General features: G+C 50.4%; 1 protein-coding gene across 1 annotated transcript; it reads right to left on the reverse strand.

Moving 5' to 3' along the window:
* Positions 1-3348: 3348 nt before the first annotated feature.
* On the reverse strand, positions 3349-23905 carry LOC123032894 (semaphorin-7A-like). The gene is made up of 14 exons (XM_044449072.1): positions 23821-23905; positions 17957-18096; positions 17335-17397; positions 16267-16362; positions 14474-14582; positions 13380-13478; positions 12269-12408; positions 10847-11022; positions 10255-10363; positions 8794-8998; positions 7951-8066; positions 7415-7587; positions 6232-6287; positions 3349-5879 (listed from the first exon to the last, which is right to left on the reverse strand). The coding sequence occupies exons 1-14, from the start codon at positions 23903-23905 to the stop codon at positions 5542-5544; spliced, it is 1905 nt and encodes a 634-aa protein (XP_044305007.1). The 3' UTR covers positions 3349-5541.
* Positions 23906-26266: the final 2361 nt, after the last annotated feature.

The following is a 26266-nucleotide window of genomic DNA, read 5'->3' on the forward strand; positions in this document are numbered from 1 at the left end:
TCCAGCACGGCCTCTCCAAGACGACCTGTTGTCATCTTCAGCAATCCTTTTGCGGGAGCCTCTGGGAAAGGAATGCAGGTGGCGAACAAGAAGAAGAGAGGCCTTTTTGTCGAGGCACCCTGGCTATAGAATGAAATTCTGAGAGGCTCAGCAGGCACTACCCTGGCCTCTTGCTGGCACCAGCTGAGGACCTTATTTTCCCAGTTATCTTGGCTGCAGTCTGCTTTAAATGCTATGCTGCATTTTGAATTCTTGTATTTCTGCCAGGACGCACTCCGATTTTCATTTCTACCTCATGCTGCACTTTTAAATATTTAATTTTATACTGTATTTTATTTTTTAATTGTTACAAGCACCCCAAATGCTTTGGCTACTGAGCAGTACAAAAATGCAATTAAGGAAGCCTGGGTCCAGCAATGGACTAGTCCCCACTTAGTTACTGATGGTTTAGGGCTAGTCACCAGCCCGGCTTACACAATCCCAGCGACTGACTGGGCACGGAACAAGAGCCCTGGACGCTAGTCCCGCCTTGGCCATAAAACTCACTGGGTGACTTCGGGCTCTTTACAAGGAGGGAGAAGCGAAATTTAAAAAAAATGCAATAATGAAGTATAAATAACTCAACACCCTCCTACTCTCTCTGCTTAGTTTTCTATCTGGTCCGACCATTCTCTACCCTTTGCTCTTCAGTACCCTCCCTTTATCCCCCCCCCCCCCGCGAACTGAAACCTCTCTCGGGTTGCCCCTCGCCTCCCACAGACACACAGACAAGTTCTCCCTGGGGTCCGACGCACCTGCTTTCCCTTGGGTCGTCCTAAAACCTTCTGCCTAACAGGCGCGCGCGCACTCCTCCCCACTCCGTGACCTCCAGATGTGCCGGACTACAGCCCCCATCATTCCCCACGCAGCGGCTCCACTTGAATGCCTCCCCCAAGCCGCAGCGCGTTACCTGCGCTACGCCCACGCCGCGCTGCTACTGCTCCAGGGAGGCAGGCACGCTCCGGCCCGCCCTCCTATATATAGCTATCCCGCCGCCCAATCACGGCGCCGCCTCCGGGCCTCCTTTGCGCCTTACCCAATCGCAGCGCGGCGCTTCGGCCTAAGCGAACGCCCACCAGGGGGCGGGGAGGAGGTGGAGGGGAGCCAATGAAAAACGAGCAAGGCGTGCGGAGGGCTGCGCGAGGGCGACGCAGCGGGCAGAGCGTGGGAACATTTAAACCACCACCACCAATAGGCAAGGGAGGGCCTGGCGGCCGCAGCCAATCAGGATCCAGCGTGGGGCGTGCGGGGAGTCACGCGCTGTCCCCGCACCGGCGCCCCAGCCCCGCTCGCTCCTGCAGCGTCAGAGCACGAGGAGCGGCGGCACCCGGCGTTTCTCTTTCCCCGGTCGAATAAAATGGGCGCCAGCTTCCCCATAAGGGCCGATAGGGGGCGGAATCACGGTCATTCAGAGCAGAGATCCCGCGACTCCCAGCATGCCCCAGCAGACCGCGCTGACTGGGGCATGCTGGGAATCGTAGGACTTGGTTTTGACCGAGCTGACTTCAGGCTGGTCCTTTTGAAGACAGTAGTAACCGCCAGACTAGTCCTCCTCTGGGGCAATATTGTTGCCTAAGAAAAGGCACAATCCTAATCATGCTTCAACGGAAAAGGGAGTCGCATAACTCCCCCCCCCCCCGTCTTATCCAAAACATGCGTGCGATTGTGCACAAAGTGTGTGTCATCTTCACATCTATAAATTCTCATCAGCTACCCTAAGCAACAGTTTTAGTCTTCTTTGTGCTACCGACCTTTACTTTTCTTCTCCCAGTGCTGGCCAAAATGTCCAAACATTTATGCCCGTCTACAAACGTCTTCCTCTTTTGTCCTTGGCTTGATCTGTTCAAGCTTTTTTTTTCCATTCTCATGAGCCTCCAGCAAACTGTCTACCTGATCCTCCAAACTGTGCATCCCTTGTGGAATGCCAGCATGCTGCATTTATTTCCTGTGTGTCTGAATAAGCTGCAGTGTTCTTATTCTGCTCCGGTTGTATACCTGTGTACACTGTTTCTTAATACCTTCCACATGTAAATGCAGAGGAAGAAGGAAAAGGCGAAGTGGGGAAAAAGGAAGGAAACGCATGCATTTGGCAGCTCACAAAGTGCAAACCCCAAAAGAAACCAGCACAAATCCGTCACGGAACTTCGGAATAGGCATTTTTGTTTGCTTGTTTTTACTGGGGAGTCAGCCCAACAGGAGTGGTTTGGATTCACACCTGCAATTAGAGTTGCACCTCACATCCTGCCCCAGCTAGAAAGGACGGTGGTTGCGCTACTAAGTCATACATCCAGGCATCAGCTGAGACACACGCTTTGTTCAGTGTTCAGTCACGTTTATTTCTCCCCCCTCCTCCCCGCACCCAAACAGTGAAAGAAACGGATTGAGAGATCAGTACAGATCAGCACTTTCAGTACATAGCAAAGCAGAATCCGGGTGGGAATGGACCATGTGCTGCGAAGGGAGGATGAAACAGCCCCCCATCGCCATGTATTTTCCAAAGAAACCACCGCTATTTTGACCTCCAGCCCTTCAACATGGCAGTGCAAGCATTTACAGATGTCCTTCTGAGAGCTGATGCAACATCTCGTATCTGGTGCTGTCTTACACTGAAAGCCCTGCAGCTTACAGGGGATACCAGTGTTCAATTGTGGCACTGTTCTACGTTGGGACTGACCCCCAGGGCTCCCCTTTAACTGTGCCCACGTTGGCCAACAAGACTCTTTCTACACGACATAACCTCATCCTGGCACCTGAAGTCTGTGGTGCTGCCCCCAGTGTTGAAGGCTCTTTGGGACACTCAGTCCCCAAAGCTTGGAAATTCGTGGCAAAATGTGTGTCCTGCTTGTGGGATTCCTGCAGGCAGCTTGTTGGCCACTATGTGAGTAGAAGGCCTGGACTGGAAGGACCCTGGGGTGATCCAGTGGGGCTGCTCTTAAGTTCTGATTCCAAAGTGCACTCCATTTCGCTGAACAACACTGAGGTGCATTGCAGCTCTTGCTTTCTTTTTCACTGTGTTTAGTGAATATTCTAGCTTTAAAGATTCTGTGCGTCCATTCCCTTGCATGGAGGGAGCACCTCCATGTCTTACCATGCACAGAAAAAATCCAGCTCCCACGTGTGTCTTCTGAAGCTCACATATAGAAAATAGCCATGCAGAACACCCAGAAATGAAAGCAAAATAAGTGCACCGAGGTCCACAGCTAATTCCAGTAGCAGAGATGCAGCCCTACTGAAGCGGCAGCTTCTTGGGGTTCAAGTAACCCACTCGGATAATGGAGCTGCTTAAAAATACCAACAATTCCCGCACAAGCATCATCTTAGTAATGGACAAGATGAGCTCCTGTTTTGGTGAAATGTGCAAAAAAGCCAGACAGCTATCATTCTCCTGATGTAACTTACATTTCAGACTGAGAATGGATTGGGATAGGCCAGTTCACTCCTGTAGAAACATTGCCGTGAGTAAGAAGATCATAAATAAGGATCTAAAACGTGAGCCAATCTATGGACGATCTAATCTTTTGAATGTTTCCTTGAAAGTAAGGCCATTCCCCCTGGTCTGGATGTGTGCCCTTAACCCTGGGGGTATCCTGGGGGGGATGTGAATTATCTTCCTCTCCGCCAAGCAACACAAGATTATCCAGGTTCTCCCCAAACAGTGCGATTCCCAAACACGTTGTGGACACAACCCAGAAACTTTTTTTTCTGCATATATGCTCCAGTCGACGTGAGAGAATCGTGTCCCAAGAAAACCCACTGAATTCAGTGGGATTCAGTCCCGTGCTAAGGGTGTATCGAACTGAAACAGCGATTCTCTTGAAGCAATATAATGCCTTAATTACAATCCTCTGAGTTTTGATTTCCCATTTTCCCCACTGTGGCAACTTCCCCCTACTTTTGTAAATAGATTTCATATAAACTTTCTAAAAAAATACTTCCCTTATATACTAATCCTAATGAGAAAGAAAATGCCTTTTGCATCAATGGTCAGAAAGCAGCAGGACTGACTGGAGAGAGAGTCAGAATTTTAGGGTGGTGACCCCGAAGGTCATGTAGCTCAACCCCTGTGAGCAGAAAGTAAACACTGCAGGAGCCCAGACAGAGGGTCACGGCTTAACTTTTCCTTCTCCATTCTAAAAGTGCCCAGCTCTTTTGAGTACACCTGATAAGTGGTTTTCCAAAGCCACCCCCACTGGCCCCCAAACCCCGGTCCCTGTTTCAGGATCATCTTCCGCCATGGATCAGACTCCAGGCCATTCTGTTCTCTCCATGGCCAGCCAGAAGCTTCCAGAAAGTCCACAAGCAATAACACCTGATGCTCATCAGCAGCCAGCGCTCACAGCTTGCTTTTCATGAGAATTCGGGATGTTTTTCCAATCCTGCTGGCCTGTCTCTTCCAGCAACTCATGACCAAGATGCAGCAGCCCCAGAAGATGCCTGGCCCCTGTCTTCCACAGTCCCAGTGCCTCAGAAAATTATGTTTTCAGTACCACCTGTCCTCCAGATTGTCATGGACTAGCCTCTTCTGGAGCCTTGGTCACCCATAGCCCATAGTTTGGTCCTTCCTTTGCAACTGACTCTTCCCTCTTGCTTGACTCCATTTGCTTGACCTCCTGAGGATTTTCTCGGGAGAACTGTTGATTGCATGCATTTTTAGAATGTAAGGTTATATAGGCTGGGCCGTTACAAGACGTACATTGCATGACTGGAACGAGACAGTGGAATAACTGGCACGGAGTTCTGACAGCAGAGTCTAAATGCCATGCTTTTCACGGTATTTGCTCCCAGGCAGATTTGCCCACAGAAAGTTAAATTCCAGGAGATGTTGACAGCTATTTCAGCAGCCGCCTGGCTTGTGAAGTAAGGCAGAGTTTGGCCGAGGTTTGCTCCAAACGGTGGTCCAGGGCCGGAAGCAATCCATAATCCATCTTGTGCCCTCCAGCGGTAAAAATTTCACAGTTAGGCAGCACATGCAACAAGACAAATTACATACATGGTCCAAAAGAGAAACGGTAACATTTAATTCGTGAAGAAGATTTCTTTCACAACGTGAAAATGCTTTGCTTTTCAAACTGTGGACAAACCAACTTGGATGGGGCCACCAGGGGATGAAATGGAATTCTTCATGGCTTAAGCTCAAATTTGGTCCAGAATGATTCAAACATTTCCAAGAAAAATCACATTTCAGCAAACACTGAAATGCAACCATCAGTATTTCAGCTTCCTTGATCCTGCTGTCATTCAGAAAGCTCTTTCTTATGAAATCTCATTCTGAAGTGAACACAGAATATCTGGTGGACTTGGAGAGAAATCTTGATGGGTAGAACATCCGGATTTGAGAGTGATGAACAAACTTGCTTCTCCAGCCGAGTGCGATTTCTTGTCCAAAGGTGCAAACACGGCCAAAGGGATTTAACAGGCTTTGTCAGAGCCAATCGTTTAAAAAAAGAAAAGGGACTTTTGGTTGGCAGTGCGATGAGTTCCACTCCTATCACCCAGTCTGGCCTATAGCAGGAGGATCGTTATGGTAAGGAACAAAATTCCTGCAGCCACCACAGCCAAGGAGCTTTCTGGGATCCTACCACTGTTGAGTGTGACTTTGAAGGCTGTTATTTCCTCTTGGTAACCTTCTTCCTTGGCGGTGCATTTGAAGATACCCTGGTCCATGGGCGTGCTCTCCCCAAAGCGAAGAGTGCAAGACTGCTCGTCCATACAGCACGGGTAGGTCTTCTCATCCTTGACCCACGTGTAGATGGCGTGGTGAGAACGCAGCGGGCACGGTAAGTAAATGTAGCCGGTGGAATCCACACTCACTTTTTTGAGGGCTTCCTGGGCCAGTTTTTCTTCAGGGAGGAGAAGAAAGAGAAACAGGGGGAAACTGCTTTAGTCAACAGATCCTGCTTTGTTTCTTGGCTCCATCTAACGTCTCGCTCACTGACCTAGCATGGCTCAGGTGGAAAAGGTGCCGGCCTGCAGCTGGATGGGAGACCACATATGGGTCAGCGGGCCGGACTCGATGGCCTTGTAGCCCCCCACAACTCTACTGTTATTCTGTTCTGTTCTGACCTGAAAGCAGGTGTGCTGAATTGAGCCTAAGGACCAAAGTATGGCTGTTCTCCATCAGCCATGCCCTCAGTTTTACCTGGCCGTTTGGGTCATGTGCCACACAGATCTGTATTGTGTTGATGTGCTTACCTTCCACAGCATCACACACGTATGTGGTGTTGGGAGAATCCAAGCTCTGAAGTAACCTGTTGAAGGAAAACACAAACATATCAGAAGAGCTGTGTGAATTTACCTTATATATAATTGAATTTATAATGTGTTGTGTCGCATCAAGGATTCCTCAGGTCCCAAGCTAGTAATTCCAGCATCTCCCAGATGTTGTGAACTGCAGCTCCTCATAGCCCCAGCATGGCCAAGGTCAAGGATGATGGGGTCTGTAATCTAAGTAGCATCTGTGGGAAGTGTGGACTGTGCAAAGAGACTTCTTTGTGTCAGTGCCCCAACTCTGGAATTCCTTCCCAAAGGAGATATGATGAATGCCAACTTCATCTTCTTTCCAGAGCCAGATTAATATGCTTCTTTTTATTGAAGGTTTTAAGTTTTTCACTATCTTACAATTAAATTTATTTTTTAACTGAGTTGATCGCTGTGGTTCTATTTACCTTGGTGACAGAAGAATTACTGTTTCCATAAGTCTATGCTTTTTAAAACAATGGCTTGCTTGCTTGCAATTTGCATGCCATCCTGGAATCTTTTATAGGAAGAGGGCAGTTTGTCGATCCCTTTAGCTGCCATTTATATTTGTAGGCTGCATTTCATCTAAGGATCTCCCGAGTCCCAGCCCAGCACTCTAACCACTAGACCATACTGCTGGGAATGAATAGCCAATTAGTAGCAGAATGGCCCTTGGCCTCTTCACTCTGCTTGGAGCAGCCCTTCCTGAGTTCCACGCGGACAATGTGCAAAGGAAAGGCAGCAGCTGGGACCGCGACACCGCCGACTGCCACAAGTCACACGTGTGTGGGACACACAATCGCGCCATGTCAGTGGATTAGGCAGGGCACACCTTCTGCCACCCCACCCCACCCCATTTTATTTATTTATTTATTTATTTATTTATTCGATTTATATCCTGCCTTTTTCCTACAAAGGGCTCAAGGCAGCTGACATCATTCTCCTCCTCCATCTTATCCCACAACAACAACCCTGTGAAGTAGGTTGGGCTGAGCATCTGTGACTGGCCCAAAGTCACCCAGTTGGCTCCATGGCCGAGCGGGGACTCGAACCCGGATCGCCTGAGTCCCAGTCCCAGGCTCTTTAACCACTACACTACACCACCCCACCCCACCTCACCCCCACATCGTCCACAGACCTGCCAGTGCGGTTTCCCTCCTGGGAGATGGCGGAGCAGCTCTTTGCGTCCATGTCCCACCCGCAGTACGGGTCCCGAGCCAGGACGCACTTCCAGCAGTTTTCGTTGTACTGGTCGCAGTCCGTCAGCAGCAGGCGCACCACCTCGGACTTGGTGCTGACGTACAGGTGCCCCTGCAGAGAGAAATCCAGAAACAGAGCGAGGCAAAAGGGGTCTCCGGGCCATCTAGTCTGACCCCCGGCTCCAGCTGGCTCTGCTCATGACATGCCCACCACGTGTGAGGGGGTGGGAAGGAAATGAGGCCCTGCTTCCTGCCCTGCAGTGAAGGGGACCCCTTTTGCTTGGCGGGCGAAGAAGGAGGAGCCCATGGCAGACGAGGCAACCCGGAACGGGGTCCAGGAAAGCCGGAGACCCCCCTTCCCACGGCCGGTGTGGCAGGAGCTGTCCAGGGTGCTGAACAGCACCTGCAGAACCCGCTCATCACCACGGCGCGCCGTGGATCGCAGAAGGTGCGAAGGAATGAGACCCCCTTTTACCAGGGTGGGGTCCAGGATCATGGAAGAAACGGGCATTTCTTTCTGGAAGGGACTTATCTCCGCAATGATCACCGTCTGCTCTTTGCTCCGGAGCACTTTGTGAATCTTTCCTTTGGCTGCCGAAATAAGAGAAACACGGTCAGGTTCCGACTCGGGACGGGATGGCTGGCAATGAGGACACGCCAGGCTCCAGGCCGCTGTGGGTCTCGCTCAGGCCTGTGCCGGATCTGCTTGCCTGTGGGTCCCTTCTGCCATCCCAGGGCTTCCTGGATAGCGACCCACAATCCTCCTGCCCCGCCATCCACACTGTTTGGTGATTTCCCTGTTTTTGCACACGGTCCCCTACTCTGAAAATCCCTGAAATACCTCTAAGGCTTAAGCGACCAGCACTGTAAGATTTAAGCTAACACATGCCTGCATTTTATATTTTGGTGTTTTAATTCGGCCCTCCTTCCTTTGTTTTGACCCGAATGTGGCCTCAAATATAATCTTCCAACGAGGTTCAGCACCTAGCTGAATCTTGGCTTTAACCTAACAGGGCTCTTCTGGTTTGTCATTAATTAGCAAGGGCAGGTAACCTGGTTTTGGATTACAGCTCCCATCAGCCGCACAGCCAGAGGCTGCTTAACAGCAATTTTTTTTTTTTTTTAAGGAGAGTCTTTTCCAATTATCCTAACACAACATTTTCCCCAAATGGGAATGGCTGCAGAATTAAACCTAAACACCCGCATCTCTGTGGTTTGCTGCTGTCATCCGTGTTCCTCACTATTATGCGAGTCTAAAAAAATGGGTTGAGGTTGGAGAGACAACTTCCATCATTTCTTCCACCCAGGCTGAGCTCACCTGTTCCAAGAAAAAGGACGTCATGCAGTACATTTTCAGCATCCTGCACACTATCCACCAGCACTCGAGTGTACGTGTCATTATTCTGGAGAACATACAGGGGCCGTTCCTCGTCCGGGTAGATGACCGTGTCTATTTCTGGGTGCTCCTTAATGAAGGTCATGGTTGTCTTGGGCAGGGCTGGATTGGAATCCAACGGCACACACTGAAATGGAGGGAAGAAATTCAGACAGGGATAAACCGAGGGCCCAAAAGATGGACAGGCAAGAATTCAGCATTCCAAGCAAACATGGTCAGTGCCGAAACCTATCCGTTTAATTTGAACAGTGTTTGGCTTCCTTTCCAAGGCAAACACCCCCCCTCAAGGCAACAGTCCAAATAAAAGGCAAATCAAAATAATGCAAAGATCATAATAAAAGGAGATGCCCTTTTAAAATCAGTCAAGAGTAATTTTTGTGGCCCACCCAGGGATCTTTAAGTTATCGGACGGCATAACAGATACATGAAATGAATTATTCAGCCATTCTGTAAGACTTGAAAAGGGAAAAGCAGATTATTGGAGGAATGTAGCAGAAGAGAGGCATCTTAGGGTGAGGGAGATCTGGCTTTGCGCCTTCACTGCACCTCATTTGGCTCATTAGGTGAAGCATGTGGGTTCTGCTTGTCTTTTCCAACCCATCGCAATTCTGCAGACTGCCCTGATCCAACAGATGCTGCTTAATTCTCTCCCTTTGCCTCTTCCTGTTGTTTTCTCACCCACAGCAAAGAAGGATAGAGATTCTGTATCTTTCCCCAGGGAGCCAAAGAGCGCCTTGGGGAAATGACCAAGACTGTCCGCTTCAGGCATTAGGTTCTTAGCAGCAAAAGTTCATGACAACGAGAAGAAACAGCAGCCCTTCCATTTCAATCCAGCTCCATGACATGCAGAACTTCGCATCTAGTGCCTTCTTTTCCTCCTCCCTCCCCATACACTTTTCCTTTTGTGTCCTGTCTTTTAAATAGTATGGCTGTAGGCAGGGATTCTCATCATTATTATTACAACTACTACTACATTTATGACCCACATTTCTTCCTCTTTCAAGGACCCCAGGGTAGCTTACAAGTTTCTCTTATTTTCCAATTTTATTCTCACAACAACCTTGTGAGGTAGGCTAGGCTGAGATTCTCTGACTGGCCCAAAGTCACCCAGTGAGCTTCACCCAGTCCAACACACACCACTACACCACCTGGCTCTGTTTGTAAGTCCAGCTTGGGAGCTTTTTTTTTTTGGTCAAAGAGTGGGATTAAAATGCTTTGAAATGATTAGTCACAAAACAAACAGTGCCCCTGCACTGAAAAGGTGTCAGCCCAGTGAATCTGCCAGGTCCGCCCTGCCCTCCGACGGAACATGCAGAAGGAAGACAGGTTCCCAGAAGAGGCCTTGAGGGATTCCTCATGGAGAGTCTCAGCACGGATGCTTACCGTGCCTGGTCTGGGCACAGGAATGGCACTCGTGACCCCCTTGAATTTTGAAGTCTTGAAGATGGAGCTGATTCTGTTCATAGAGTAGGCACAGACGGCGGACGAGCCCCTTCGGAAAAGCAGAACAAAAGCTACATGGGCAACTGTGCAAGCTTTGCGTCCGGCTATAACATCCCAGCCAAGCCCTCCTACCGCTGAGCTAAGGCATCCCCCTCTGGCCCCAAGCAATGGCCAGGGGCCCCCTGCTCCCAAGGAAGGGAACTTGGCCTCATTCATCCGCTGGAGAAAGAGCAGCTGCAGCAGGGGGGTCCCTTTCCCCTCCTCTGTCAGAAATAGCACCCCGTTATTCCAAGGGTCCGCTGTCCTGGGACTGCAGAAACAAGTCAGGCAACGAATATCAACATAAACATGAATATGGCTTTGATATTAATAAGGTTTTACGATGGTATTTGTAATGCTTTGTTTTAATCCTTTTATCTGTTTTAACTATTTAGGATTCACCGCTCCAAAAGCTGCAGAGGTATACCAGTCTGTACACAATAGTAAATTAATAACGGTGACAAAATAGCACACACACCCTGACGCCACTCACCACATGCTGGAGAAGACTCCATAAAGCACAGCTTCATTCTGGCCCTCTTTTCTGAGGACAAAGGCGTCCCGAAGGTGGTGGAAGCGCATTGGCTGGTTGGGATGTCCGCACACCAGCCGTGCCTTGAGGAAGGTGCTCCAGGTGTCCACCAGGAAGGACTTCGCGCCTTGGTCCACCTGGAAGGGCAGAGCGCCATGTGCAGGTCTGGGAGGCTGCCTCCATTGGCCTGCCTGAGTCCCTTTAGGCCCTGGACGGACAGTGCTTCTCCCAGCTCTGGGGCACAGAGGTGCCGTTCCCATTGCTCAGGATTCTTTTAATGGGAGAAGCTGGGCATGGAACTGGAGACCAGTTCCGGGGGAACAAGGAGTGAGCATCTGGCCTCTCTAGAGGAAACACCCACCCACCTGATCTCTTACTTTGAGTGTCCTCCCAGGCCAAGAAGTTATGAGTTGGTGACCTCCCAGGGGGACTAGGATGAGATCCTGAATGAGAGACTGAACGGGAGCCCTCTCTGTCGAGCTGCCAAGATTCACCTGTCTTGTTTTCAGGAGCCTACGCTCAAGGCAAGATCCACCGAGGTGGTCCTGGAGACTGAGGTGGCATCAGGCCTCCTTCTGTCCAGGAGGTTCTCCTAATCTTCAACTGAATTTTCCCCGTTCTAACACAAGTCCATCAGCATTACAACACCCTACCTGAAGAACAGCAGAGGACTTCTAGCCCAATTCCCCCAGATAAGTGGCATTTTAACTGTTAATATTAATGGATTTTATCTGGCCAGGGCGGCTTATTTTATACTGTATTTTGTATTTTTAATTTAATGTTTATATTTTTGATTTATAATTATTTTAACTTATTGTTGTAAGCCACCCCGAGGCTTCGGTGAATGGGGCGGCATAAAAATGTTTTAATAAAAAAATAAAATAAAAAAATAACTCTTTGGGGCTGGGGGGGGGGGGGCGTTTCACCCCCTTTGGTCTTCCCTACTGCAGGTTAAACCTACCCACTTCCTTCCGTCTTTCCTCACAGGACTTCTATGGCATAGAAGTCTCTTTCCTTTCCCTCTTCCAAACCCAGGTAAGTTTGTCCACATCTTTTTCAATCAGTAGCTCCAAGAACTGGATATGGTATTCCAGACAAAGCCCATGCGGGGAGAAATAAAGTGGAACATGGTGGGTGTGTCATGAGTGGAGCCGGCTGGAGCCAGGGGTCAGACTAGATGGCCCGGGAGACCCCTTCTGACTCGCTCTGTTTCTATGTTTCCCATGATTTAGGATAGTGGTGCCATGAATGCAGCCAAAGCTGAACCATCGCAGTGGCTCACGTTCAGCCAGTGTTCAAACTCCTTTTGACGGGGCAACTGCCCAGCCACGTGTCCCGCATAATACACCTGCCCAGGTGCCAAGCACCTCTCTCTCCCCGTACCTTGCAGACACGCCCCAGCTGAGCTTTGTAGGGCTCCTCATCCAGCCCCGCTGACTGGTTGACTTCATTGTAGAAGAAGAAGATCTCATCGTTGCCCGAGTCCTTCTCTGGCAGGAAGGCAGCACCGACAAACTCCGCATCTGGGGACAAGAAGAGTCCGCTGCAGGTCTCCGGTGGCTCGAGGCAACCTCATCAGGGGTTCAGTTCTGCTCAGAGCCCAAGAGGTGCCCTTGCTGAGGGGCAGACTGGCCCAGCGCATGGAGGTTTGGTGTCGCCGTCTTAGCTTGGTAGGCTTGTTGTTCCAGAATGGGGTCTAAGCCTCCACAGCAGGGGTGTGGGACCACTCTCAGCCCTGGGGCCACCCGCATTTCAATGAAGCTCTTGGGGCCCATTCTGGTGATGGGTGGAGCCACAGGCGAGAGGGCCGGGCCGGCTCTGCGGCCATGTCTGTGCTTACAGAACAGCCTCTGCTAGTAGCCGAGGAGGCATTCCAAGGCCACGAAGGTTTGGCAAGGGGAGGGGACGGAGAGGTGGCCGTAAGAAGGGGTGTGGCCAGGTGGGGAGACCCAGAGAGGCTGCATGGACCTGTGGATCAATATTCCTGCTTTCGGCATGGACCACATCAAGGGTTCCACTCTGCTTTCCGCAGTGGCCGAACAGATGCTTCCGCGAAGCCTTATGGGTTGGGAGTGAGACATTGTTTGCGGTCCACCTTATCATTTGCCTCATTACCGGATTTTGGGATTCTGTTTTGAGGCCATATCTTCCATTTGTGACATTTTCAGCTTTACAGTGTCCTTTTCCCACTGGGAGTTGCTTCTAGGACTGTACAGGCTGTTGTTTACCATAGATGCTCAAACGGAACACACATAAGGGCATTGATTTCCCTTTTCTAATAATTCCTGTTTCTGTTGCTGCAAGACGCACAGCTGAAGTTGTGGTTGTTTAATAACAGTGATAGTTTAAAAGAACTACCACCACATTTGTAGTTGCTATTAGTATGTTAAGAACAAGGACTAGGAGCTAACTTTATTTAAATGACAAGGTGGGCTTTCCAAGTTTATGAAGTCAGAAACAAGCCAACTAAACCAAAACATCAAAACGTTCTTACTGCCCAGCCAGCTCTCTTCTGTCTTAACACCCTTTTTGGTTCCAAAGCTCCTCTGGATGACACTTTTGTTCCCAGACAATGCAGTATACAGGTTGCCTTCTGAAACGTGGACAGAAAGGGTGGGGGAGGTGAAAAAACAGAACACCTTGAGTCCTATTTTGCAACTTCCAAACTACCAGAGCTGAAACATGCAACTGCCTATTCAGGCCCTGAATCTACATCATTGCTGTTGCTGGTTTTGCTTTCTTCCCCACCCTCCGTGCTCTTCATTTAACAGGCAAATTTATCTCTGCGATCATGAGGACTAGAATTTTAATTTTACAGCCACACACCCATACACAAGCCAGGATTCTAAGGGGGACCAGCACTGAGCAAAGAGGAGAAATGTTGATGGAGAGTAAATACTGCCTTACTTGAACTGGGTACTTTAATATGCTGTTTTGTACCAAGTCTCAGCCAGTATGGTCTCTGCTATCAGAAGTTCTTTAGGACTTTGCACAGGTGTCTTCTTCCCTAGAAATGCTGAGATTGAACCTGGGTCCTTCCATATGCAGAAGGTGGGCTGCATGTACAAAGTGCATTTGCTGCACGAAGTGGATTTGCAATCAGTGCAATCTAACAAGATGCATTACTCTGATTACCCATGTTTCTGCAATCCGTTTCTGCTGCCTTAAGAATGTCAGAAATGCCATGGCCAATCATACCAAAGGCTCTTGTGTCCATTCCTCCATGTAAGGCATTCTTCCCAATTTTCCTATGGATACTCAACATTTTCTGGCAAACACACTTGCCCAGTCTTCTCTGGTTTGCTTTTTGGGAGACTGAATGCGGGGGGGGGGGGGGGGGGAGAGAACGGGGACCTGGAATGTCCTGGTACTAAGACTAATTTTTCCTCTTCTGCACTTCCAGCATCTGATGTGTCCCTTTTGACATTCGGAAGCTCCCACCTGGCCTCTGTCCTGCAGTCCTTTGTCACCTGAACTTGCTACCAGGGGCACTTCTGAAAGCATCGATTCCACTCAGGGACTTGGGACCCCTGAACTTTGGAGAGAAATTCAGCTCAGAAGGATTCTGAATTTTCTCCAACACCTTACCTACTGCAATGGCCACCGTGTTTTGGGATGGAGAGGGTGCGATGAAGCTTCCTGCCTGAAGGGTGAACTTCCGGCCCAGCCTGTCCTCTTGCAAATTTGTGTGGTTGACCTGAAAGGAAGGCAAAAAGACACTGGATAAGATTCAGACAACTTTTAAATGGCCGCCTTCTCCCACCTCTGGGCCCTTTGCCACATTGCTGCTTCTAAAGAAAGAGAATAGCAGAGAGAGGGACTGTTCACCCCAGCACCCAGTCACACATTCCTGAGATTTAAATCTGGCCACTGGGTCTCCAAAATGACCATGGACCCTTTTCTGGACTGCTGATTGGAGGATTTCTGCCTGATTCAGGGTGTTTTCTCCTTTCGTAAATGTTGAAATACTTCTCCTGTGACTTAATAAACAGCAGAAGGCATGTTAAGAGATGGCTGGTTGAATTTCATCACCTCTCTAAAAAAACCTCTCTAAAATTTTATCTGACCTGCAGTGGATAATTCCAGGCTGAGGGTCCCAAACTATTTTCAGGCCCTCCCTTTTAAACTGTAGCGTAAACAAGACACCAGATGATTATAGTTTCCCTGGCAAATTCCTTATCCTGCAACAGTCTCTCAGCTAACTTTTCCTGTAAGGTTAACATAGAAACAGAGAAATAGAGTGAGTCAGAAGGGGTCTCCCAGGCCATCTAGTCTGACCTCTGGCACCAGCCGGCTCCACTCATAACCATCTTGTTCCTTCTGCATCCTGTTTTTCTTCTTGTGGTTACCTAATGTGAGTAGTTTGTGCTTTTCTGGTGGGACAGGTATATGCAAATAGCATGGGCATCTTCATCAGGACAGTAGCTCACTTCGTTGGGAGTAAATTCCATTGAAAACCATGGAATTAACTCTCAAGCAAATATACTTAGACCTGAGCTGTAAAATCAGAACTAAAAGCATGCAAACATAATTTCTGCATTTAAATTGATTATAATCAGAGGGACCTTTCTGCAAATTTGACTCAGCAAACAAATTATTTAAAACTCACATAATTAAACTGAGCACATTGTATTAATTAAGCTCATGCAAATGTTCTTCATTAACCTGAAGTGTGCAACTTTCAGAACACACACAGAGCAGGGGTGGGGACAGAAATATGAGTGTGGGAAAAATGGTCCCAGAGGCTGTTCCCTGACCACTAAGCAGCACTGCCAAACACTCTCAAACCACTATTTACTTGATGGCAGCTGGAAGGCCTGGAGTTGGACAGGCTAATCATGTAATATCTATAATAGCAAAAGCGAGTGTTTGGGTGTGTCTCTGAGCACCAAAGCTTCGGGTACCTAAAATGCAGACACCTGAAATTTCACTGGGATCCCAGTGCATGAATTGGGATCAACGACAGTGCATCCGTACGGCTGAAGCCTGCAGTAACAACTTCAGTCACTAGATGGCACAGTTCCCTAACCGGGGCAGCTCATATGGTGGGAAGTTGGGGAGTTATTAGGCGGGGGGAACCATTATGCCTCCTCTGTGCTGTGGGGCAACATCTCCGCCAGGAGATGGAGACCCCTCTGTCAGAGAGCTATGGGAGCATGTTATGACTTCCAGCAGGCATGGTTTCTCTCTGACACAGGTGGACATGTTTGCACGTGCCTCTGTTTTCTTGAAGGCTTTGCTGGGTCAAAAAAGGCTATTTCCAACCTGTGCGAGGTAGCTAGTATAACCCACCATCCATATTCCCAATAAACACAGTATCATCAAGGGTCTACAGCTGCTATTTTTCAGGATCTGTGTATGTCCACCACCCTTTCACTCACCAAAAACCAGCACTTGGGAGAACCCGCATTGGTTCCACAGACAATGATTCTGTCGTCCAGTCTCTGAATCACACGGATGAAATTATCACAGTCCTCCTGTGAGAGTCAGAGAAAAAACACACAGAGATATGGATTAGAGCAGCTTCCTTTGCTAAGTCCCCTGCCTCCTCCATAAAATTGCAAATTTCACTTGTGAGGAAATGAAACTGGAGAGATTGAGAGGCAGCAGAGAGTTAATTTCACTTCATTTTTTGCAGGTGAACCTCACTGGTAATGACTCATAAACAGAACAGCCTACCGGAAGGATAAAAACTAGGGTTGGGGTGGAAAACCACAGCGCAGCCCTCTCGGTTCTCCAGAATCCCTGCCACAAGCTGCGATCTTCTGCCTGAGTACATCAGAGTTTGGGGGTTGTTGGTAATTGTAGCCCAACCCAGCTTGGAGAAGGCTCCTGTACCCCAGGGAGATCAGGGCAGCCCAAAGTTTCACTGGAGCAAAACCCCACCAACATCCAGGATCCACCATCTGTTCCGGAGCATGGCTCAGGCGGTCGGGAAGGTCGGTTTGGTTTCAGGACCTTGGTCAGCAACCGAGCACTCGAGAAAGGCACTTTAGGAGGAGAAAAGCCCCGGGAGCAACTGGCTGGCTTTTATAGCCCAGCCAGGAGGGTATCTCAGGAAACTCCACCCCTCCAGGTGCCACACCTGTCTCTTAAAGGGCCAGCAGGCTTTTTCTGCAGGTGTTGGCTTCTCCTAGAGAATGAAGCCTGGCAGCCCGTTGGGGACAGCTTTCCAGGCTCTTCGTATTTGTTAAAGGGATCTGAACTCCATCCCTCCGGGCCTGGATAGAGTGGCAGCTTCTGGGGGTTGCGTGGACAAGATGTGGGGCCTGAGGCAGCAGAACCAGCTTCCAAGGGACAAGGACATGGTTCTGGGGCCTCCCCAGGGTCACTGCCACTGGACGGCCTCCGCTTCTGAGGGCGCCAGTCCTGGGCCCGGGTGACGCACTGCACTCTCCTATTTGCGAATCTCTGAGCCAAGTCGCCGCAGAACCCTGTGGCTTCCTCACCTGCACTGCTCCAGGCTTCTTTTGGCAGTCCTTCTCTGCCTTCTCCTCAGCTTTCATGGGCACCTGTTGGAAGCAGAGGGCTATTTTGAGGAAAGCAGCCATGCCCGCCATCTTTCCATGGCAACGAGGGACACGAGCTTTTGGCTTCAAAAGTATCTTGCATTTGGAACTGGAGAAAGGGCAGAATTGGGGGAACTTGGGCGAATCTAATGCAGGCCCATGGTCCAAATCCAGCCCATCTGAGGCCCCGATCCGGCCTTGGTGTCTCCCCAGATGTCTACTCCATGAGCAGATAAGCCACCAAGACTTACTTTCGTACTGGTGGCAGAGCATCCTCTGCAGGGATGGGTACCTGGAAGATCTTCAGGTGCTTTGGTCTCTAGCTCCCAATGGGAAGGCTTATTTGGAGTTGCAGTCCTAAACACCTACGGATCTTCTTTCCATGCGCCCTGCTCTACCACACCTGAGAACTGCAGGTGAGCCTAGCAGGTCTGTACCCTCTGCCCTGCACCCCTTCACCGGTGTTCCTGGCCCCAGACCATCTGCCACTCGAAGCAGCTTTTCCTTTCCCTGCCTTCAGGCTTCCCACCTCCTCGCCTCTCCTGTGGGCACCGCTTCTTACCTGGTTTGGCGTGATCTTGGAATCCAGAAAGGTGAGGACCCACAGAACGCCTCGGCCTCCGATGAGCACCTGGTCCGAGCTGGTGTCGTGGAACATGGCCGTCAAGCTCTCCCTCTCATCAAAAGTTAAGCTTGGCACATCTGAAAGTAGAGAAGTGTCTAATAGGCCCTCCAGCCTGACAAGTGAGCCGGCTGGAGCCGGGGGTCAGACTAGATGGCCCGGGAGACCCCTTCTGACTCGCTCTGTTTCTCTGTTTCTAAGGGCATGGGGTGAGTGTGTGAAAGGATTTGCTCCTAGGATGGGCTCCAAATGAACAATGTGGCTGGGGGGAGATCCCGGGAAGCCTTCTTTGCAGGACCCATTGTCCCCGTGAGTCTGGGGCTCCTGTTAAGGAAGTCCAGGAGGGGCTCCTCTCTGTGGTCCCTCCACCAGCAGCGTGGTCAGCCTGGAAGGGCAGGTGCTCCCTGTGGCCGCCCCCATGGCTACAGGCCCCACCCGCCAGGATAGGCCAGTGCCGAAGGCAGCCGCATCACCAAGAAGCCAGCTCTAGCCGCTTTTGCCACCTCCAGGTGCAGCTGCATTGCATCGCCCATTTCCAGACAAGGCCTCCCCCAATAATTTGCTGTACAATGGGGAATGTCCCTCCCTCAATGCCTGGCTTGTCTCTCACCAAGCCCTGCCCTCGACTCTTTGCTTCTTGTCCTAATTTTGGACCTCTTCTCTTTCTGTGCCCAGCGCCTGCTTTTTGTACCACCAGCTAGCCTGTAAAAGAATCCTGTGGAACCCGGAAGCCTGCACACTCCTTGTGTAGCTCTCTGTGTCACACGCCCCCTGCTGGGTTGGGCACCATGATGTTCAGTTTCCCTCTGGTTCTCATTTTCCCCATCTTCTGTTCATGCTGCTGCATTTCTTTACTGGTTCGCCACATTTTGCTTTCTTCTTTCTTTCCTTTCTTCCATTTTTCAGTCCTCATGAAAATGCATAAGCTTCAAAGGTGTTCTTCAGAGAACTGCACTGCAAATCGCTGAGAAATGCAAGCACTGAAGGATAACTGCATTTTTGTGTGGGCCAGTATCCCAATTTGGGACACGCAAATACAGACTGAAAGGAGAACGGAGCAGAATTCTCCCTCTACCTCTAGCAACAAGGTTGCTTTGTTCTGTGCTTTGCCCTGAGTCGCAATGCGAGTCGAGGCAGCAACAAGCTGCAAACAGGATTGGTGCGAGGTGCCCGAAAGAGCCACAGGAGCAAGTAGTAACCAAAACCCAAACCCACACAAGCCTGCTTTTCTTGCTTTACATGTGCTCGAGGGTCTCACTCTCTACCTTTTGAAAGGACCTTGTTTTCTAAGGATGCTTTTATGGATGTACAGATAAGGGACAGGAGGAAATTTGATTTAAGAAACGGCTCAGGCAGGAAGATTGAGGGGCCAGGGGGGAGCAGGAGGTGCAGCCAAGTGGTCCCAAAGCCCACTAATCCAGGGGTGTCAGCTCCTGAGATTCTCAGGACCCATGGCCCGTCTTTCAGCAGGGGTGGGAGGGCAGAGGGCCTCCCTGACAGTCAGAGCTCCATGGAGCTGGGAGCTCCTGCCCTCACAACACCACCCCGCTCAGGAAGCGTGGCCCTCTCTCGCCGCCGCTGCAGGGAAGCGGCATCCTGTTCTCCCCCATCCTCATGCATTTCCTAGGAAGCCCGTGAGAAAAGCGGCAGGTGCTTCAGGTGTGGGAAGGAGAACCCCTGTGGGTGGAAAACACACACCAGACACACGAATCCTGGGCGTTGTGTGCTCCCCTCCCTTCGCAGCGCTTAGATCTTTGTTTTATCTGCATTGCAGGCTTGTCTGACCTAGTCCATAAAACCTCCTTGTCTCTCAGCAGCAGCTCGCCTGCTTTTCGTGGAGACGGGAGCAAGCTGGCTTTGGGCCAGTCCCTGCAACTTCAGGCTAGGGGATGGATGGAAAATTGGCTTGCAAAACGCAGATGCCCGAGTCTGAGGCTGCTCGGGTTCTCTTAATCCTTGAGACTCTGGGGGGACAACACAGCCTATCCCCTGCCAGTGCCGAGAGGAAACATTATGTACTTGTCCGCAGACACCCTGCTCAAATTACTGGCTTATTTAAAGTGGTTGTGTTTTTCCATCTGCCTCCTCAGCCCAAAGAATAGAAAAAAGAAATAAAAAAATCCAAACCAGCTTGCAATGAAGGAATAAACAAGGCAGCCCCTGCCCTCTACAGGCTTGCAGACTGAAGAAAGAGAAATGCAACACGGCAGGAAAAATGGAGAGGGAGGGAAGAAGGATTCAAAGGAAAAGGGGCTAAATGCAGCCTTTTATGCAACTCCTTTCTTTCCATGCTTAGTAGAACTCGGGTGGGCAATGGGGGTTGGTGGGTTGGGGGAGAAGAGGCAGATTTTGGCTAAAATAATGGAGTCGGAAAGTGTGGCTTTGGTTTTGGATGGCGGTTCCTCACAATGGCTAAATGGCACCTCCACTTTCAGGGGCAGTCTACCTCTAAATATGACCTGCTCAGCAGCAGCACAGCTCTGCCTGAGGAATTCCCAGGGGCATCTGGTGGCCATCAGGCACGGCTGGACCACTTTGCTCTGCCTGTTGGGCTTGTCTGAAGACAGCGCACCTCTGGGCGTTGGGTGCTGGGGCATACCTGACCCAGGTGGGTTCATGGGTGCCGAGGGTCCACACTTGGGTGCCCACAGCCCAGCAAGGACCCGCAGGCAAGAGCCCCAGAGCCGCCGCTCCTTTTCCCCACGGCAACCGGCACATCCGCCTCCCTCTTGCTGTGACTCAGACAACGGTGGGGTGCAAAGGAGGGGCAGGTGCTGGCTTGCTCTCAGGCCAGCAAATGGGCTCTAGGATGGGAAAGAGGGCCAGCAGCCAGCTCGCGTCGAGAGAGCCCACGGGTGGCGGGCTTCCTGCTTCCCCTGGGCCAATCCAGAGGGGTTCTTTTTACATCCTGCTTCCTCCAGCTCTAATTTAACCTGTGGCCCTACTCTTGAGGTCAAGAACACACCCTGGGATGTGGGGGATTTGGGGCTGGTCACATTCCCAGTTCAGCAGCTGTCCTGGGAAAAGCTGCAAAAGGATGGGAGAGAGGAACATCCTGAGCTAGTCTGAGGGTGCGTGGGCAGCCTGACCAGGTGGCTCAGCCATGAATCAAAAACACCCAAACGAGTTTTGTGAAGTAGCGCCTTCCTTGGAGACCTGGTGCAGCAGTCCATTTGGTTTGGTTTCCGCCCAGCCAAGGCTGCCTGGATCTTGACTTAGGATCAATGGAACACACTTGATTCCAGGTCACGCCCTTTGGCCCAGGGACCAAATCCCTCCTGCCAGGGGTCCCCAGGGGTCCTCACCCCCTTTCCCACAATCACCAAACATTTCGTGGCTTCCTGGCTTTTGTGCAGGATTTCTGCAGCAGGAGGAGGTTGTGGGCAAACTAAGTTGGCATTTTGCTGCCTCCGCTTTTGCCTGCAGTCTTGCTGGACGTCTCGAAAAAAATGTTGGGGGCTGAATGGGGGTGGACACCCCTTGTTTAGCACAGACCGATCTGTTCTGACCACCAGCAGCCCTCCAAGGTCCTGCAGAGAGGGGCTTTTCCATCACCAGCCACCTGGTCCCTTGACTCGGAGATTGCCGAGGAGCAGGGCTGGCAGCCCCCGAAGGCCGCGCTGCAGCCCCCTGCACGAATTCCCATAAACGTGGCTGGGAGGCCAGTTGCCACCCTCGTGGAGTCGTCTTCCCCATCCCCTCCCTCTCCAGAGAGCCAGCAGGAGCTGGTGAAGCAGAGCTGAGTGGCAGAGACCTGCTTTGCAGGAAGCCGGAGGGCTGCAAAAGCTCTTGCCGGAATCTGGAGGGCCATCCCTGCCCAGTGGGGGCTGGACAGACCACAGAGGTGACTCATCGTCCGGCCTGCCTGGCGGACGGATGCTGGCTTGGGAGGGCTTTGCGGGGCCCTGCCATCGGCAGTGGGGGTTCGACCTGCGCCAGCCAAAGCAGTGATGCAGCATTCTTCTCTGCCGCTAGCTCGGGCTTGGAGGAAGGGCCCTCGGCCTCCTCAGGGAAGGATCAGAGGGCCCCCGCTTCAAGCCTCTCCCCAGCATCTCCAGGTGGCGATGCTCACCTGGCTCCCTGGAGAGAGAGTTGCCTGCAGGCAGCATCAACAGCTGGAGGACCAGTTGGACAAGGCTCGATTCGGCTTCTCTGGGAAGCTCTTGGCAGCCAGCCCAAATGCAGCGGGGGGACTCATCTTGAGCTTTGTGGGGCCTCTCTGTGGTGCTGAACCCCCTCCAAATAGCCCCCCATGGAGCCCCCTGCAATGGATGTGGACCCCGACAAAAACAGGGGCCCCTGGCCTGGCCTGCAAAAATGTTCTCCTGACAAGATTTCTGAGGACCGAGCACAAGCCCCGCTTGCTTTTGGTATTAATCAGGACTGCAAAGCATGAAGCAAGCCAGGCGGGGAGCTGCTGGGACTCCCCCCCCCCCCCGCCAAATTGGGTAGTGATGCGTGTGCAGATGAGGGAGAGAGAGAAGTGAGGCAGAAGCGGAGATCGGGAGAGGCATCGCTCCAGCTGGAATTACATCTGTCCCCGCCTGAGAATCACTTGAAAAACAGGTTTTTGGATGTGTGATATTTCAATTTTCTTAAAAAAAAAAAAGGGGGGGGGGACCTGCATTTTTAGAACAGGAAAAACTCTGGTTGCCCTCCCCTACAACTGCAAGATTCCCCTGACTTCCCCTACTCCAAGATCCTAAGATAAATTTCTTTCTAAAAACGCACCCTTGTGCTTCTGTGGCAAAGCGCTGAGGCTGGTAAGATTTAAACGCTCAAAACTAATATAAGCTTTGCTACCCATGTGGCATTCATCTCCAGTTGGAAGTGCCGCCTTGGAAAATCAGCACTCCCATTGCTCAGATAGACTGTTCTTGGAAAAGCAGCTCTACCAGCAAGCAAGCCAAATCAATCGTTCCCACAGGCTGGATCCAGATTTAGCTGCCATCTCTGCTCACCCTCTTCTTCCTCAGGGCATCCCTTCCAAATCTCCTGGAAATGCAGCAAAGATGGGACCCCGATCCTGCTGAATAAGGCGGGGAAGTCCCGAGTCTGTGTGCTGGACCTTTTCGTCCTAACTTCCCCATGTTTTTCCCAGAAAGATTCCACGCAAGCATACTGCCTGGGTGTGTGTGTGTGTGTGTGTGTGTGTGTGTGTGTGTGTGTGTCTGTCCATCAATGTTCTGCCTGCAGCCTTCGACCTGTGAGACCTGCCCCATTCACACATGCAGCGCAGCATTCTGCACCCAGCAAGTTGCGAAGTTGCACCCCGAAGCCCAGCTTAGCCAGTCCCTGGTCTCTTGTGAGTGGGCATCTAAGCTCGTTACCGTGACAACCTCCATTGCATCGTCATCCTCTCTAAAGGGCTCCGCACAATTGAAGGGGTGGGCACCCACTTGTCAGAATAGAGGGACGGTCAGTCCCTCGAGTCCCCCCACATTCCTCATAGCTCATTTTCCTTTCTGATGTTCGAATATCCCCAATTCCTTTGCAAATTTGCAAAGAATTTCTCATCAGAAAAACAAGGTTTGAAGCAGGCATCTGTATAAGCCAGAATTGCTTATTCGCATGCCCTATTTCTTCAATCCATCACCTGTTAAATACATTTTTAAAAAAACATACCAGTATTGCTCTCCTTTGGAGGGTGGGAGGGATTTGCGGGTGGTTAGAAGGATGAAGGAAATAGACCTTTTAAAAACATGGCATTTTCAAAACAAAATCCGCTTAGCCCTGACCCAAACCCCGACATCCAAGAGGGCTCTGAGAGCCTCAACCCCATTCCCCACACAAAACTAACTCACCTTTCGGGATCAGCTTCAGCCTGGGAATCTTTTGGGAGGAGATCAGGCAGAAGAGCGAGAAAAGGCAGAAATGGGGGCCCCTCATTTTTGGGGGTGCCCACTGTGGAGGAGAGAAGTCTCTGAAATGGATGAGTTGCTATGATAAGATATTCCACAGAAGGGCTCTTTTCTCCAGCTAGTGGAAAAGCTCCTCTCTCTCTCTCTCTCCCCCACTCCCTCCTTCCGCCTCTCGCTCACCCACTCCCCGCCCTCTTTTTTTTTCTAATTTATACTCCCTCAAAATTAAAAAAAAGAGAAAGGATCCAGACAGAAGCAGCAACGTCAGCACAACTTCCTCAAGGAGAGAGAAGCAAAACGCGCGTCTACAGAGGAGAGCGGTTGTGCCATGTCAGAGCATCATCGGCTGCAGCCTTTAGGCTGGGCTGCCTTGGCTGGTGCTGGGAGCACGGACAGCTCCTACCAACTTAGCGTGAGAGCTGCGATGGCGTCAGGCGCTGTACAGGCACTGGCGGTGGGGCGGGGCGGGGCGGGGGGCTTTCCCCTGTGTGTCTGTGTGCCGAACCCGGGTCAAAGAGGAAGGAAGGAGAGGGAGCAAAATAATAATAAAATAAATAAATAATAATAAAATGATTAATAATTAATAATAATAAAAAATAAAAATGCATCTTTAGGAAGAGGAAGAAGAAAACATCAGGGACAAAACCAGTGGGGAGATTAAATACCCTGCATGGATCTATTTGGCTTGGTTATAGCAGGAGCAAGAAACCCAGTGGGCACTTCAAGGAGGATGTGTTTGGGAAGAGAATCTAGGAAAAGGGCAAGGCTTGCCCGTACCCAGTCTGGCTCCCCATCTGGCTCCCGGTTGTGACCAGCCAACATACCCACCGGTCAGGCATGTGGGACAGCCAAGGCGGTGTTTCATGGCTTCTCTTGAGCAGGTGCTGTTTAGACTGTCCCTGAACATGGAGGCTCTATTCCATGCAACAACGACGACAACAGAGTGTACAGGTTCTGTTCCATGCAAAACAGCAATTGCAGCATTCAGCACGACTGAAACAAGATAAGAAGAACTTGGGTAGCTCAGCCTTTTTCATTCGTTTCATTGCTAAACTGCCCGATAAGCCAAAGTTCCAATTTTTGGTTCATAAAAATCAAAGCTCACACCAGAGCATGAGAAGACCTCTTACCGAACAGAAGGAAAAAAGCCAAAACAATTTAAAGACAATTGGCAATTGAATTCCAGTACCCAGTAAAAGCAACAGAGATTAAAAGCTCCATAAGATGCTGCTGAGCACCAGGAGAAAGGAAAGTCCTAAGCGAGTGTCAAAATTATACACTCTTCCCACCAGATCAGAAGTCTGCATGCATCCCAGTGACCCACAATCAAAGGTGCTTCCCTTGTGAGTGCGCAGGTTTGCTTAAACAAACACAACACAACTGGCTTGCTGGCCATGCTAAAACGGGAGGCTATTTGGACAGTGGCCCTTTCACAAATCCATCCAAGGGCGAATCCATTCTATGGGCGCTTGGGCAGACAACTCCTACCCGTTTTTCCCTCTCCCGCTTGCCCTGCTTCTGCTACCAAGCCCGTTTCTCTGTTTTGCCTTTCATGGCTGCCTTTAAAACACTTGCAAACGGGGAACAATCCCAGGGCAGAGAGATCCTTGGGCTGTCAAGATTGTATATATTGACTTGCAAGATTTAAGTCCTGCTCCCTATTTCAGAAACGGAGATTTTGGGGTGGTGAGCAAGAGAAAGACAAGGTGATATTGGGCTCCATCCACCAGTATCACCCGCTCCAGCCAGAATGGTCAGGGATGGTAGGAACTGGGAGGTGGTGCCAGGCATGTATTTTGGGGTCAGGAATTCTGAGACGAGGTGCTTTTTACTATTATTAATTTCATTTCTATACCACCTGTGGCCAATGCGCTCTGGGCAGGGTACACCTTCAGCATACGGATAGCTTCAAATTAAGAATGTCAGAGAAATACTCCCCAGCGTCAAAATAATTTGAACTTCCGTGAATTCGCCCTGCAGCTTCTACAACAGACTGGCTTTTTCTGAGTCACAAACTGTTTTTCATTTTTGGGAAGGAGGTGCGACATGTGCTAATTTGCATTATGTGAATCAACACCAGCAGGCTGAAATTCTGGTGAACAAAATCGGGTTCTGTTAATGGGCAGGTGACAGAATGAAGGATCCCCAGCAATCCGTGAAACAAAGAAGGGGGGGAAAGAGCAAAAGCTGTACACCCACAAGCAACTTTGTGTCTGGAAATAAACCCAGATCCTGTGAATTTGGAAGGGGTGTTTTCTGGCATCAGACCTTTCTTCGGGGGACTTAATGGTATACACTAAGGGCTTGTATGTGTTTACACTCATACTCTAAATAGAATGCACGCTCACAACCATGATTTCCGAGGAATTTCTTTTCCCAGCATTGCCAC

Source organism: Varanus komodoensis, unplaced genomic scaffold, assembly GCF_004798865.1.
Source record: "Varanus komodoensis strain SLA01 unplaced genomic scaffold, ASM479886v1 scaffold57, whole genome shotgun sequence".
NCBI classification, from domain to species: Eukaryota; Metazoa; Chordata; class Lepidosauria; order Squamata; family Varanidae; genus Varanus; species Varanus komodoensis.

Bases quoted from the DNA above. Each gene is read 5' to 3' on its own strand.
- LOC123032894 (XM_044449072.1), bottom strand. From the start codon at position 23,905: ATGAGGGGCCCCCATTTCTGCCTTTTCTCGCTCTTCTGCCTGATCTCC. The intron at 17,398-17,956 runs GTAAGAAGCGGT...TGCTTCCAACAG, and splicing joins CCAAGATCACGCCAAACCAG to GTGCCCATGAAAGCTGAGGA. The intron at 14,583-16,266 runs GTGAGTGAAAGG...CCTTCCTTTCAG, and splicing joins CTCCCAAGTGCTGGTTTTTG to GTCAACCACACAAATTTGCA.